The sequence below is a fragment of the Moschus berezovskii genome, chromosome 4 (genome assembly GCF_049115385.1).
Source record: "Moschus berezovskii isolate FMDL1 chromosome 4, NW_MosBer_1.0, whole genome shotgun sequence".
NCBI lineage: Eukaryota > Metazoa > Chordata > Mammalia > Artiodactyla > Moschidae > Moschus > Moschus berezovskii.
This window is the reverse complement of record NC_142463.1, coordinates 24,701,146-24,717,508: the sequence shown is the minus strand read 5'-3', so window position 1 is coordinate 24,717,508 and position 16,363 is coordinate 24,701,146. Positions and strand designations below refer to the sequence as shown.

The 16,363-nt window shown below is 36.6% G+C and overlaps 1 protein-coding gene across 1 annotated transcript in view; it reads left to right on the top strand.

Moving 5' to 3' along the window:
• The first annotated feature begins 271 nt into the window (after positions 1–271).
• The window catches only part of AGBL4 (AGBL carboxypeptidase 4), a 1,400,873-nt gene continuing 1,384,781 nt past the window's right edge, over positions 272–16,363 (top strand). The window contains exons 1-2 of the mRNA XM_088834990.1: positions 272–314; positions 881–1,003. Of these exons, the coding sequence (XP_088691116.1) occupies positions 272–314; positions 881–1,003 (166 nt within the window). The remainder of the gene's footprint in view (positions 315–880; positions 1,004–16,363) is intronic.

Below are 16,363 nucleotides of genomic sequence, written 5' to 3'. Positions count from 1 at the left end.
TGTGACTCCTAGGGGTTCTACTCTTTCTTGTTCCCCAAACTTGACCTTAAATGATTTTTTAAAAATTAACTTCTTTTTAGTCATTTGTATGGGACCCAGCATTTCTTTCTTCTGTGCTCTGATATAGATGAGTCAGTGTTTGCTTCTCATCCCTTTTTGGTAGAGCCTACCTTTTCTTGGATATTAGAATTTCAGTTACCCTACAATCTCAGTTTTCTGATAGATTTTTATAAGTTATGTTTTTGTTCTTTACTGGGATTTTTCTGTTAAGATGGAAAAGATGATCTTTCCAGCTTTCTACATTCTAAATGGAAGTGAGACTTCTAAAAAAAATTTAAGTTCTTGTTAGGAAATATAGCTTTTATACTAAGTCAGTGTTTCTCAAATTATTTCTGGTATTGGTATATTAGGTATTTATAATACTAGTTATAGAACTGTTGCTTTATTCACAATAAAATAGCTATTTGTTCCAAGTTAAATGTTACCTTTTATTTACATAAATGATGCAATTTAATGAAAGTCTTTTGTATTTCATTGGTTATATGAGATATTTTTCATACCTAATTCTCATAACACAGTTTTGAAATTTGGATTTTACCATTCCTTTTTATGGATGAAAGAAACTGAGGCTTAAAGTGATTAAGCTGATTGCCTTGTGTCACGGAGAATTAATATGTAGTAGAGATGAGATTTGAGCCCATATCTTTCTGATTTAAAAATCTATTCTCTTTCTACTTCATCACAATATGTGGTTAATTTCTTTAGTGCCTGGATAAGCACTGAATTACAGGGGGAATGTAATGATAAATTTTTTGCTGGACTTGTGTTACTAAATGCATTTTGATTTCTGTTTAACAAGAGCCAATTTTTTGAACAATAGGCAGTGATATGGGAAATGATGATGCCATCGGAGGGAATGTGAGCAAATATGTGGTGCTTCCAACTGGATACTGTGGACAGCCCAAGAAAGGACATCTTATCTTTGATGCTTGCTTTGAAAGTGGTGAGTGTATCAAAGACCTTTTCTTTTGAGATTGTCTGGTGAGATTTTTTTTTTTAGAATCTTACTCCATATGACTATTTAGTGTGATTCAACCCTTTTAATTTTTTTTTTACCATAATGAAATAAGTTGTGAATGAAAAATTTGAATAAACTAACTTAGAAATACTTAAAGTGAAATACAATAAATGTTTTTGTTGTCATAAATGATTAGAAAAATAATGAAATAATGATAGTACTAATGAACATTTATAGAGGACTATATTTTATCTAATGCTTATCTAGATATTTTTATTCCTTTGGGAAAAACTAATATAATTTGACTACTTGATAAATGATTGATATTGAATATCTACTATATGGTTCTTAGTCATTCTGAGAGGAGGCTTCTCTACAAAAAAAGTTAAAGAATAGATTCAGTTGAATAAAACAGAAAAAGTAACATACTTCATACACCGCAAATGCTATGAGAATTCTGATTGGGGAACTCAGGCCTTGATTGTGAACTTCCAACCAGTAGTAACTGAATCTTGTTAACTTCCTTGAGCTTCACACTCTGAATGAAATGTAAGCATAATAGTGTGTATTCAGAATATGTTGAAAATATTAATAAGAAATTAAACATAATTTTGTTTAAAAAATAATTTTGATTATTTTTGGTTTTGAATGTTGTGCTTGCACCTGTGTGGGTACGCTTGACTGAAGGGACATTTTAGTTTATGAAAGTTCTCTGAACCCTAAGAATCATGGCTGTTTATACCAACAACTGAAAAAATTGCTTATGCAGGATTTTCCCCTTTGTTTATTCTATGTTGTTTTAGTATTTTAGGGCTGCCTTTATAAAGAACCATAAACTGATTGACTTAAAAAACAGAAATTTAATGTTACAGAATTCTGGAGGACAGAAATCTGAGACTGAGATGTTGACAGGGTTGGTTCCTTCTAAGGGTTGTGAAGAAGAATCTGTTTAGTGTCTCTCCTCTAGCTTTCTGTAGTTTGCTAGCAATCTTTGGTGTTCCTTGGTCTGTAGAAATACCATCCTGATTTCTGCCTTAATTTTCACAGGCATTCTCTGTGTGTACATGTCTGTCTCTAAATATTCCCTTTTTATAAGGATATCAGTCATATTGGACTAGGGCCTACTCTAATGACCTGATTTTAACATGATTCCTTCTATAGAAAACCTGTCTCTTAGTAGAGTCACAGGGTTAATACATCAATATACAAATTTTGGAGAGATGTAATTTAATCCATAACACAGTATTGTAGTGTTGTCTTTCCAGCGAGACATGAACACTGTCAACATAATTGGGAACAACATTTTGTACTTTATTTGAATCTTGTACAGTTATCCTTTGGTGACTGGGTAGGATTGGTTCTAGGACCCATGTGGATACCAAAATCCACAGACACGCAAGTCCTTCGTATAAAGTGATGTAATATTTGTGTGTAACCTATGCACATCCTCCTGTATATTTTATTGTCTCCAGATTAATTATAATATCTTATGCAGTGTAAATGCTATGTAAGTAGTTACCAGCAAGTGGAAAATTCAAGTTTTGCCTTCTGGCACCTTGGAATTGAAAAAAAAACCAAATTTGATCCTTGGTTCATTGAATCTGGGGATGTGGAACCCATGGATATGGAGGGCTGAGTTCATGTGGATGAGGTTTATTGCCTTCAGGTAGGCTTCCATTTTCTTTCTTTCAGAGTTGTGTAATATGTAAGGTGTACATTGTAATATGTAAAATATGTAATATGTAATATGCACATTGCCTGTTCCTAAGCTGGTGGATAACTAATCTGTGTTTCTTATGAGAAATAAGGTCTATAGGACAAATATGAACTCTCCTATGAATTCCTGATATGTTTTCTTTCCATATGCCCTTCCATTTAAGTATTATTTTCCCTGGAAATACATTTATACCACCTTAATTTTATCTCTTGAGAGACAGCTGACATTTTTTAATGATTTTTTAAAAGCTTCTATTGCTCTTTTCTTCTAGACTATAACTGCTTTTGGGTAGAATCTGAGTTGGTTAATCCATGTCCTCTTATTGAACCAGGCAGAGTGCTTATAAAATTAAGCAAAAATTAATTCTGTATTTGTTGAATGAAGTAATTATAACAACAAAATTTTGTGGAAAGATTAATTTTCTGATAGGTTTGATGAAAAAGCCATATTTGATTGCTCACTATTATCTAGCCCACCAACTAGTCCGACCAGTTATCCAATTTCTAGTTCAGCTTCTCTAGTCTGACTTGGTTGTCCTAGTTCAACTTCTCTCAAGCCTTCACACTTTTGTGGATGCTATTTTCTCTGTGTCCCAGATTCTTTGTTTACTTGTAAAATGTTAATTTAGACTTAGGCCAGTATTTCTTTCTCTGAGAAACAGTACCTCTTAGGTGGGTTTGACTATCTCTACCTATATGTTTGCAGGCACCTTTCCTGTGACTTACAGGCCTTTTCCATGATAGCTTTTATTGCATTGCAGTCATTTAATAATCTCTTTTTCCTTATCGCTAAAAATTCCTTGAAGTCAGTGACAGTTTCTTATTAATTTTTGTTCTCTAGCACCTAGTATACTACCAGAAACGGACTCTGATGAAATGGAAATCTATGATTTATCTGACAGATATTTCAAAGTAACTGTCATAAAGATTTTTACCAAAATCAAGAAAATGTTGCATGAACCAAGTGAGAATTTCAGCAAAAAGATAGATAATACTGAAAGTACCAAATAGAAAGCATGAAGCTAAAGAACACAGTAACTGAACTGAAAAAATTTCCTAAAAGACTTCAACATCAGACTAAAGTAGAAGAAAGGATCAGAGAATTTGAATACACATCATTGGAAATGATTTCATCAGAGGAATAAAAGTAAAAAGAATGAAATAGAGAGAAGAAAGCCTAATGGACTTATGGGATACCATAGAACATATCAATATACTCATTATGGGAGCTCCAGAAGAAGAAAAGAGAGAGAGAGGAAGAACCAAAGGGAATTTTAAAGGAGGGAAGACAGAGAATAAAATAATCTTCATAAAGTGAGATTTTAAGATTAATAAAAATATTTTACATTAAAAAAATTTAACAATAGCAACAAGAACATTAAGGGAAAAACCAATAATAATAATTTTGTTACTTATTGTTTAACCATACCCTGTAAGAAATGATATTTACATAATTTATCTCATTTAACACACATAAGCCTTCTGAGATATATCTCTACTTGTAAGTGGGAAAGCTGACACTCAAAAATGTAAAGTTATTTATTTTGCATTACATGTCTAACAAGTGGTGTAGTCAAATTTGAAACTGAGAATTTCCTGTCTCCAAAGGCCATATTTTTATATATGTGGAAAATTCTGAAAGAGATGGGAATACCAGACCACCTCACCTGCCTCTTGAGAAACCTATATGCTGGTCAGGAAGCAACAGTTAGAACTGGACATGGAACAACAGACTGCTTCCAAATAGGAAAAGGAGTACGTCAAGGCTGTATATTATCACCTTGCTTATTTAACTTATATGCAGAGTACATCATGAGGAACGCTGGGCTGGAAGAAGCACAAGCTGGAATCAAGATTGCCAGGACAAATGTGAATAACATCAGATATGCAGCTGACACCATCCTTATGGCAGAAAGTGAAGAGGAACTCGAAAGCCTCTTGATGAAAGTGAAAGAGGAGAGTGAAAAATTTGGCTTAAAGCTCAACATTCAGAAAACGAAGATCATGGCATCTGGTCCCATCACTTCATGGGAAATAGATGGGGAAACAGTGGAAACAGTGTCAGACTTTATTTTTTTGGGCTCCAAAATCACTGCAGATGCTGATTGCAGCCATGAAATTACAAGACGCTTACTCCTTGGAAGGAAAGTTATGATCAACCTAGATAGCATATTAAAAAGCAGAGTCATTGCTTTGCCAACAAAGGTCTGTCTAGTCAAGGCTGTGGTTTTCCAGTGGTCATGTATGGCTGTGAGAGTTGGACTGTGAAGAAAGCTTAGTGCCGAAGAATGGATGCTTTTGAACTGTGGTGCTGGAGAAGACTCTTGAGCGTCCCTTGGACTGCAAGGAGATCCAACCAGTCCATTCTAGAAGAGATCAATCCTGGGTGTTCATTGGAAGGACTGATGCTAAAGCTGAAACTCTAGTACTCTGGCCACCTCATGCGAAGAGTTGACTCACTGGAAAAGACTCTGATGCTTGGAGGGATTGGGGGCAGGAGGAGAAGGGGACGACAGAGAATGAGATGGCTGGATGGCATCACCGACTCGATGGACATGAGTTTGAATGAACTCCGGGAGTTGGTGGTGGATAGGGAGGCCTGGTGTGCTGCGATTCATGGGGTTGCAAAGGGTCGGACATGACTGAGCGACTGAACTGAACTGAACCTTATTATAGGTCAACTTATGACATATGGATAATAGACATATTGTTGACAATTTTCATTAGGTGAAAAGATATATAGGAAAAGGTGTTATGATAAATAAAAATGAAAAGTTTACTGTTTTATTTATTTATTTATTTTTAATTTTTATTTTTTATTGGAGGCTAATTATTTTACAATATTATATTGGTTGGTTTTGCCATACATTGACAGGAATCCGCCCTGGGTGTACATGAGTTTCCCTTCCTGAACCCCTCTCCCACCTCCCTCTTCCCCTTATCCTTCTTCTGGGTTATCCCCGTGCACCAGCCCCGAGCATCCTGTATCATGTGTCGAACCTGGACTGGTGATTTGTTTCACATATGATAATATACATGTTTCAATGCCATTCTCCCAAATCATGCCACCCTCACCCTCTCCCACAGAGTCCAAAAGACTGTTCTATACACCTGTGTCTCTTTTGCTATCTCGTATACAGGGTTATCATTACCATCTTTCTAAATTCCATATATATGAGTTAGTATACTGTATTGGTGTTTTTCTTTCTGGCTTACTTCTCTCTGTATAATAGGCTCCAGTTTCATCCACCTCATTAAATAAGCCATTCAAATAAATACTATGTTTGATTACCATCATGTGAAATTTGAGTTTTATTATTGATATGCATATATATGTATTGATTATGAAAAGTGCACTATAATTCACACTTCAGATTAATTGGTTAGCCTGAGAGATTTAGTATGTAGCATTAAATTATTGTGGCATGAAAAAGGGTCAGTGAAATAAAGATAGGTTTCAGTTGTTCATCACTTGAAACAATGGAAATAAAAACTTAAAAAATTTTATTTTTAGTTCCCCCAGCTGATTTTTACTACATATATTTATATAATCTTTCAAGATTAATGTTTTATTTCCTTTTAAAAGAAAATAAAATACTCTTTATTCTTGGTGCAGCATGAAAATATGCTATAACTGCATTAGAAATCAGAGTTTTTAGCGTAATACCTCAGTTAAACCTTTTCTTTTTAGATAGGCAGTTGACTGATATACTTTTTTTTTTTAAACTTTATTGAGGAATAATTGACAAATATAATTTTGTATATCTAAAGTGTATGGTATGATATGTGATGATTTGATATACATGTATATTGTAGAATAATTAGCAAGATCATGATAATTAACACATCTATTACCTTACATAGTCAACTGAGACGCCTTCTTTTCCTTCCCTGTGGTGAATATGCTTAAGATGTTAGCAGATATGCAATGGAGAAAAGATAGTCTCTTCAACAAGTGGTGCTAGGAAAACTGATTAACTATTTGTGTAAAAGAATGAAACTTTCTAACATCATAAACCAAAATAAACTCAAAATGGATTAAACACCTAAATGTAAGACTAGAAGCTATAAAACTCTTAGAGGAAAACATAGGCAGAACACTCTCCAACGTAAATCACAGCCAAAATCCTCTATGACCCACCTCCCACAATAATGGAAATAAAAGCAAAAATAAACAAATGGGACCTAATTAAGCTTAAATGCTTTTACACAACAAAGGAAACTTTAAGCAAGGTGATGACAGCCCTCAGAATGGGAGAAAACAGTAGCAAATGAAACAACTGATAAAGAATTAATCTCCAAAATATACAAGCAGTTCTTGCAGCTCAATACTAGAAAAACAAACAACCCAATCAAAAAGTGGGCAAAAGACCTAAACAGATATTTCTCCAAAGAAGACATACAGATGACTAGTAAACACGTGAAAAGATGCTCAGCATTACTCATTATTAGAGAAATGCAAATCAAAATCACAACGAGATATCATCTCACACTGGTCAGAATGGCTATCATCAAAAAGTCTACAAACAATATTGTTTGTTTTGTTTTTATTGCTTTATTACCCAATTGGCACCTTGCTTTAGTTTTGTTTTCCAATTTGTGCTGTAGTTAGTTTTGTTTTTAACTGGTTGATACCATTTTTGGTTTCCTTTGCGCGCTGGGTCAGTGTACTTCATTTTTTTTTTTTCCCGGACGTTTTTGATTTTCTTTATGGATGTATATGTATGTGTGTATATTCCATTATTTTAGTTATTATTTGCCTGATTTTGTAATTGCCATTTGTCCGGGGTGCCTCTTTTCTTTCTTGTTTTTGGGTGTTTGTTTTAATCCCATTTAATGTCATAACAAACCACCTGTGGAATCTCCATTCTCTGGCCAGAGATCAAGCCCTGAGCCTTTGGAGTGGGAATGCTGACTTGAAGACCCTAGACTACCAGAGAACTCCTAACCCTAGGGAGTATTAATTAGTGAGAACTCCCACAAAGGCAACCACCTGTATGCAAGACCTGGCATCACCCAACTTCCAGCAGCATCATGTGCAGGAGGCCTTTGTATTTCAAATATAAACCAAACAATCAGCAGACAGGATTACCACCTCACACAGCCCTTCCCATCAGAGGGAAAAAAACAAATTGCCTCCTCCAACCTGAACATAAGCACAAGTCACACCCTACATGAAGCTTACACAAACCACAGGACCAATCTTACCTACAGAGGGCAGAAACCAAAAGGAAGAAAGAATTCATCCTCGAGGTCTGGGGAAAGAAGACCTCAAACACAATAAGTTAAAAAAAAAGAAATGGCAAAGGCAGAGAAATACTGTGCAAATGAAGGAACAGCCTGGAAATACACAGTCCAAATAAATGAAGAGGAAATAGGCAAATTACCTGAAAAAGAATTCAAAGTAATGATAGTAAAGAGGATCCAAAACCTCCAAAATAGAATGGAGAAAATGCAAGAATCAATTAACACACTTAACAAAAACCTAGAAGATATAAAGAATAAACAAACAGAGACAAACAACTCATTTACTGAAATTAAAAATACTCTAGAAGGAATCAATAGCAGAATATTTGAGGCAGAAGAACGGATAAGTAAGCTGGAAGATAAAATGCTGGAAATAACTCCTGAAGAGCAGAATAAAGTAAAAAGAATGAAAAGAACTTAGGATAGTCTCAGAGACCTCTGGGACAGCATCCAACATGCAAACATTCAAATTATAGGGGTCCTAAAAGAAGAAGAGAAAAGGGAATGGTATGAGAAAATTTTTGAAGAGATTATAGTTGAAACTTTCCCAAATGTGGGAAAGGAAATAATCAAGTCCAAGAAGCACAGAGAATTCCACCCAGGATAAACCCAAGGAGAAACACACTAAGGCTAATCTAACTAACAAAGATTAAATACAAAGAAAGAATATTAAAAGGAGCAAGGGAAAAGTAATAAGTAACATACAAGGGAAACCCCATACGTTTAACAGCTGATCTTTCAGTGAAAACTCTTCAGTCTAGAAAGGAATGTGAAGTGAAAGTTGCTCAGTCATGTCCCACTCTTTGAGACCCCATGGACTACACAGTCCATAGAATTCTCCAGGCAAGAATACTGGAGTAGGTAGCTTTTCTCTTCTCCAGGGGATCTTCCCAACCCAGGGATTGAACCCTGGTCTCCTGCATTGCAGGCAGATTCTTTACCAGCTGAGCCACAAGGGAAGCCCAAGAATACTGGAGTGGGTAGCCTATCCCTTTTCCAGCAGATCTTCCTGATCTAGGGATCGAACCGGGGTCTCTTGCATTACAGGCAAATTCTTTACCAACTGAACTATCAGGAAGCTATCAGAAAGGAATGGCAGGATATGTTTAAAGTACTGAAGGGAAAAATCTGCAGCCTAGATTACTGTACCCAGCAAGGATCTCATTCAAAATTGATGGAGAAATCAAAAGCTTTACAGACAAGCAAAAGCTAGGAGAATTTAGTACCATCAAACCAGCTTTACAACAAATGTTAGAGGGACTTATATAGACAGGAAATAAAAGAGAAGAAAAAGACCTACAAAAACAAACCACAAACAATTAAGAAAATGGCAATAGGAACATATATATCAATAATTACTTTAAATGTAAATGGATTAAATGCTCCAACCAAAAGATACAGACTGGCTGAATGGTTACAAAAACAAGACCCATATATATGCTGTTTATAAGAGACACTTCAGCTCTAAAGACTGAAAGTGAGAGATGGAAAAAATATATTCCATGTAAATGGACGTAAAAAGAAAGCTGGAGTAATAATCCTCATATCAGAAAAAATAGACCTTAAAATAAAGAATATTACAAGAGATAAGGAAAAAGTCTAAAAACAGTAAATGCTGGAGAGGGTATGGAGAAAAGGGAACCCTTTTACACGCTGGTGGGAATGCAAACTGGTACAGCCACTGTAGAAAACAGTGTGGAGATTCCTTAAAAAGCTGGGAATAGAACTGTCATATGACCCAGCAGTCCCATTGCTGGGCATTTACTATGAGGAAACCAGAAATGAAAGAGACATATGTACCCCAATGTTCATAGCAACATTGTTTACAATAGCTGGGACATGGAAGCAAGCTAGATGTCCATCAGCAGATGAATGGATAAGGAAGTTGTGGTACATATAAACAATGGAATATTACTCTGCTATAAAAAGGAACATATTTGAGTCAGTTCTAATGAGGTGGATGAACCTGGAGCCTTTTATACAGAGTGAAGTAAGTCAGAAAGAGAAAGACAAATACTGTATATTAGTAGATATATATGGAATTTAGAAAGACACTACCAGCGATCCTCATGCAAAGCAGCAAAGGAGACAGAGACACAAAGAACAGACTTTTGGATTCAGTGGGAGGAGAGGGTGGGATGATCTGAGAGAATAGCATTGAAACATATACATTACCATATGTAAAATAGATGACCAGTACAAGTTCGATGCATGAAGCAGGGCACCCACAGCTGGTGCTCTGGGACAAACCAGAGGGAAAGGGTAGTGAAGGCGGTGGGAGGGGGTTCAGGATGTAGAGGACACATGTATTCCTGTGGCTGATTCATGTTGATATACAGCAGAAACCATCACAATGTTGTAAAGTAATATCCTCCAATTAAAATAAATAAATTAATTTTAAAAAGATATTAGCAGTTGTCAAGTGTTTGTTGTTGTTGTTGAGTTGCTAAGTCATATCTGACTCTGCAACCCCAGGGACTGAGGCATGCCAGGCTCTTCCGTTCAGTTTTCAGGTATATAATACCATATTCTTTAACTCTAGTCACTGTGCTGTACATTAGATCCTTAGTACTTATAATTGAAATTTTGTACCCTTTGACCTACATCACTCTATTTCCTCTTCCCTTAGCCCCAGGCAACCCCCATTCTTTTTTTTGTGTCTACAAAATCAGCTTCCCTGTAGCATTATTCACAATAGCCAAGCTGTGAAAACAACCTAAATGTACTTTGGTGGATAAATGGATACAGAAAATATCCATACTTTTGGACCCAGTGTGCATACACACACAAACATACACACACACATATATACATAAAGGACATCTTGCCATTTGTGACCACATGGGATGAATCTGGTGGGAATGCTACTTTTTTTTTTAAATGAGGTAACATAGTATAATACTCCAAAACACAGGTTTTGGTTTCAGATAGACTTGGATTCATATATTAACTTTAGCATGTACTGGTTATGCCATACTGATGATATCACTTAAAGTTTACTTAAAATTGGGGAAATAAATATATATATATTGTAGAATTATTATGCAAATTAGAGATAACATACAAAATAGGTTTAGCACAATATCTAGTAATGAATTTCAGGTGGTAATTCTGGCACATATAATATCACTATTTCAAGGGTGCTGAAATGTACCAGAACTTTTCTTGGTATATTTACTAGTGCTATTACCAATACTTAGAAAAACTTTGCAATAAAGGAGCCTTAAATTCCCTCCAGAGTTATACTGAGATAAGGACTTAGGTAAGAGTTGTATATTTAGATGGGGAATCTCAGGAAGAACAAGTGAGGGAGTAGGGAGAGTAATACTGGTAAAGAAGTAAAGCTAGAAAAGTATGTGTCCATTAACAGGTGTGATAATGTTTGTAGGCATTTTAACCTTGGTTAGAGGGAGCCCACTCATGCACATGTAGGGTAAAAATTGCATTACTCCTTGCAGAAATATAATTAACATGTGTGAAATTTATTTCTTTGCCTGAATTATAGGTATTTTATATATTTTTAAATAGGATGATCGATGAGCAAATATTTTCTTTCTGCCAATCATATCATTAAAGTAGATAATCCTAATCAGTCTAATACAACTCCATAATTACTTCATTGCTGTGCATTTCAAAAAGTTAAAATGATTTTGAAAAAACAAATCCATATTAACAAAGTCTCTGGGGAATGAAGCCAAGGACCTATATGAAACTTTAAGAGTCACAAGAATTATACAAGAAAAGAACTAAAAAAAAAAAAAAAACCAAAGAAATAAAGCGAATGAGGAAAGGGTCTGCTTAAGTCTTCCTCTTACTAATAACAAGAGGTTTTCTGAGACCCTATCTCTACTGTGATTTGTACAAAGTTTGTGGGGATTTTGGGCTGATTAGAGAATTCATTTAGAGACAATTATTTGGTACCAATTAACCCTTTAATCCTAGAATTCTTTTTAGTAGTGTTCTTGCCTGGAGAACCCCAGAGATGGCGGAGCCTGGTAGGCTACCGTCTATGGGGTCGCACAGTCGGACACGACTGAAGTGACTTAGCAGCAGCAGCAGCAGCAGCAGCTGTACTTTTGGAGAAGGGAATGGCAATCCACTCCAGTGTTCTTGCCTGGAGAATTCCATGGACGGAGAAGCCTGGAGGGCTGCAGTTTGTGGGGTTGCAGAGAGTCGGACACAACTGAGTGACTGACACACACACACTCAAGCACAACTTCCTTATCTCTATCACCATGTCTAATTTATTCTTGGTCCTGTTATGGAAAGTTGATTTATGTCCACCGGGTGAATTATTCCATCCACCTACTTATTTAGTGCCTTCTCTGTGTTAGGTATTATCTGACAGGCATGGAAGATCTTCAACATATTTTTTTGTTTTTGGTTATGACTTCATAACCAAAGATTTGAATACTTTGTACCCATTCCAATACTTCCATTCCTATGCCTCTGTCCCAGACCTCTATGCTTGCAGTCTTTCCCTCTTGTTCTTTACAGTCTTCTTACCAACCAATCCACCAAGACATTTGCCGTTACCCAAGAGTCCAAGATTCCTTCCTGGAGATTTCCTTCCTGGGGAAGGAGCAAAGATTTCCTTCCTGAAGAAGGAAATGGCAACCCACTCCAGAATTCTTGCTTGGGAAATCCCATGGACAGAGTAGCCTGGTGGGCTGAAGTCCATAGGGTCACACAGAGTTGGACACGACTGAAGCAAGTTAGCAGCAAGAGTCCATGCATATCCTTACCTCATACTACTTCTGCCTCCATACAAAGGAGATGAGTAAGTGTACTGCTCTAAACTCTATTCACTGGGAGATTTTCCTATCACCACATCCTTTAAAGAAAACTGAGTGATATTATATAGCAGAAACAAGTGTTTTTTTAGCTTATGCAAACATACCAAGCCAGGCTATCTGTTAATCAGTCTAGAGTTTTGTCTTCCTTAGGGAATCTCCCATGAGGCCGTGGGTATGAGCTGAGAGAATGGCTATAACAGAGCTAAGTGTCATGGGAGTCTGGGTTTGCTACCTATCATTCAAATTACACAATTACTTGATGTCTCATGATCAGAAGCTCAGTATTGACTGGCGATCAAGAGTTTTCCAGAAGCTGCTTTTTACTGCAGAGCTAATCTCTTGCTTTAGAATTCCAGGAATCTGTTTGTCATAGATTCTGCAGTGTCTTGTCTATCATGGCTGTCTCTAGCATCATTGGATATCTTTTTTTAAATTTAATTTTATTTTGCAAGAATACCTAACATGAGATCTATTCTGTTAACAAATTTTTAAGCGTGCAATACAATATCGTTGACTTAGATACAGTCTTGAATAGTGGATCTCTAGAGCTTATTCATCTTGCTTAACTAAAACTTTATGCCCAATGTTCAGGGTTGATTGCCTTTAGGATTGACTGATTTGATCTCCTTGCTGTCCAAGGGACTCTCAAGAATCTTCTCCAATACCACAGTTTGAAAGCATCAATCCTTTGGCCCTCTGCTTTCTTTATGGTTCATTCATAATTATTCTTATTTGGATACGCTACATACAGTGACACACATACACAGACACACACAAACTCCTTATTCAGGTGCAGCATTGTGGAAAGCACTTGGATGGAGACTAGATCTACATAGGGAGATCACTTAGGGAGTTTTTAGAATAATATATTTGAGAAAATATGAAGGTCTGAATGTGATATAGTTTGCCTGATGACTCAGGGTTATCATCAAAGACATAATTTTTACTGTTGTTTATCTTGTAACACCATAAAGTACTTTGATGATGAATGATTATAATATACTTATGGGGAATTGGAGTGTATAGTGCTGCTTCTTACTATATCAATATTATTCCTAATTTTGAAAAAAATTACTAATTTTTGAATACCTATATTAGTAAGTGTAACACAGTGGCTAACTTGGCAGATTTGGGGATAAAATGGCCTAGAGTCAGTTCCTAACTTCACCACTTACCAGAAGTTCAACATTGTACAAGTTGTTTAACATTTCTGTACTTTGGTTTCTTCATACATAATATGGGGATGATAATAGGGCCTACCTTATGGGATTTTAGGAAAGATGAAATGAGGTTGCACATGTAAAACAACATAACACTCAGTTCAGTTCAGTTCAGTCGCTCAGTCGTGTCTGACTCTCTGTGACCCCATGAATCACAGCATGCCAGGCCTCCCTGTCTATCACCAACTCCCGGAGTTCACTCAAACTCATGTCCACAGAGTCGGTGATGCCATCCAGTCATCTCATTCTCTGTCGTCCCCTTCTCCTCCCGCCCCCAACCTTTCCCAGCATAGAGTCTTTTCCAGTCAGTCAACTCGTCGCGTGAGGTGGCCAAAGTATTGCAGTTTCAGCTTTAGCATCAGTCCTTCCAATGAACACCCAGGATTGATCTCCTTTAGAATGGACTGGTTGGATCTCCTTGCAGTCCAAGGGACTCTCAAGAGTCTTCTCCAGTACCACAGTTCAAAAGCATCAATTCTTTGGCGATCAGCTTTCTTCATAGTCCAACTCTCACATCCATACATGACCACGGGAAAAACCATAGCCTTGACTAGACTAGCACATGACAATTGCCCAACCAGTGTTAATTATACAAGATACAGGAATGGGTAACTGTCACACTGTAGCACATGAGACAAATGCTCAAACTGATAATTATACTACAGTATAATATATATCCGGAGAAGGCAATGGCAAGCCACTTCAGTACTCTTGCCTAGAAAATCCCATGTACAGAGGAGCCTGGTGGACTACAGTCCATGGGGTCGCTACTAGTTGGACAAGACTGAGCGACTTCACTTTCACTTTCCACTTTCACACATTGGAGAAGGAAATGGCAACCCACTCCAGTGTTCTTGCCTGGAGAATCCTAGGGATGGCGGAGCCTGGTGGGCTGTTGTCTATGGGGTTGCACAGAGTCGGACACGACTGAAGCGACTTAGCAGCAGCAGCAGCAGCATAATATATATCACAGTATGATATACATTGTATATATAATATATATATACACATGTTGCTGCAGATTGGTGTTTGCCAGATGGGAGGGTATTGGGGCATGGGTGAAATGGATGAGGGAGTCAAAAGATCCAAACTTCTATTTATAAAGTAAATAAATCATGGGAATGTAATGTATCACATGGTGACTATAGTTAATACTATTTTTCATGTTTGAGAGTCTCCAAGAGAGTAGATGTTAAAAGTTCTCATCATAAGAAAGAAAAAAAAAGAAAAAATATAACTATTTATGGTGACAGGTGGTAACTAAACTTATTGTAGTGGTCATTTCACAATGTGTATAAATATCAAATCATGTTGTACACCTGAAATCAATATAATGTTGTATGTCAATTATACTTCAGTAGCAAACAGACAAAAGTCATCTTTAGTATAACATCTAAATCAAATTTCCTTCCTATTAATACTATCAGTTTATGCCAGAACCTGCCACCTTACAAGGTCTTTATTTCTTTTAGAGAAAAATTAGCACATGAGGAGAAAGCAGCATGGTTTTGAAATATAAAGGGATGTTTCACCATGTCTTGAAATTCTGTTGGAGAAATATTGGTATCTATGAATAATTTAATTCTATACTTTGTTTCTTATTCATAATTGAAAGTGAAAGTGAAAGTTGCTCAGTTGTGTCCGACTCTTTGCGACCCCATGGACTATACAGTCCATGGAATTCTCCAGGCCAGAATATTGGATTGGGTAGCCTTTTCCTTCTCCAGGGGATCATCCCAACCCAGGGATCGAACTTAGGTCTCCCATTTTGCAGGCAGATTCTTTACCAAATGAGCCATGAGGGAAGCCCATTCATAATTGAAACAAAGCTAAATTTCTAGTATGGTAGGATTTTCACTTGATTTTTAGATTTCTGACTTCTTCACTGAATTATATACAGTTCTTGCCTGGAGAATCCCAGGGATGGCGGAGCCTGGTAGGCTGCCGTCTATGGGGTCGCACAGAGTTGGACATGACTGAAGCGACTTAGCAGCAACAGCAGCAGCAGCACATATATGGTTATGTATCTACTTGTATATTTTTCTTTGTTATTTTTCTTCTACTTCCTGTTTGAGAAAGAAGTAAGATAATTCATTCCCAAATAACTTTCCTCTAAGAATGATGACATTTCCTGCAGTAACAGTCCTGAAGCTAAAGGCCTCAGAAAGAGCAGTTGAAGTGTGAATTGTGTTTAATGAAATCCATTTGCACACCTCTTCAACTGCTCTTTTCAAATCATCCGAGACACTGCTTTGAAGGGGAATTTCAGTTCACATAAACCACCCTCCTGTGCTTTGGTAATAAAATAACTACCAAAAAGGGGACGTATCACTTGATTAAATACGGTTGATTGAGTTCATTTATAG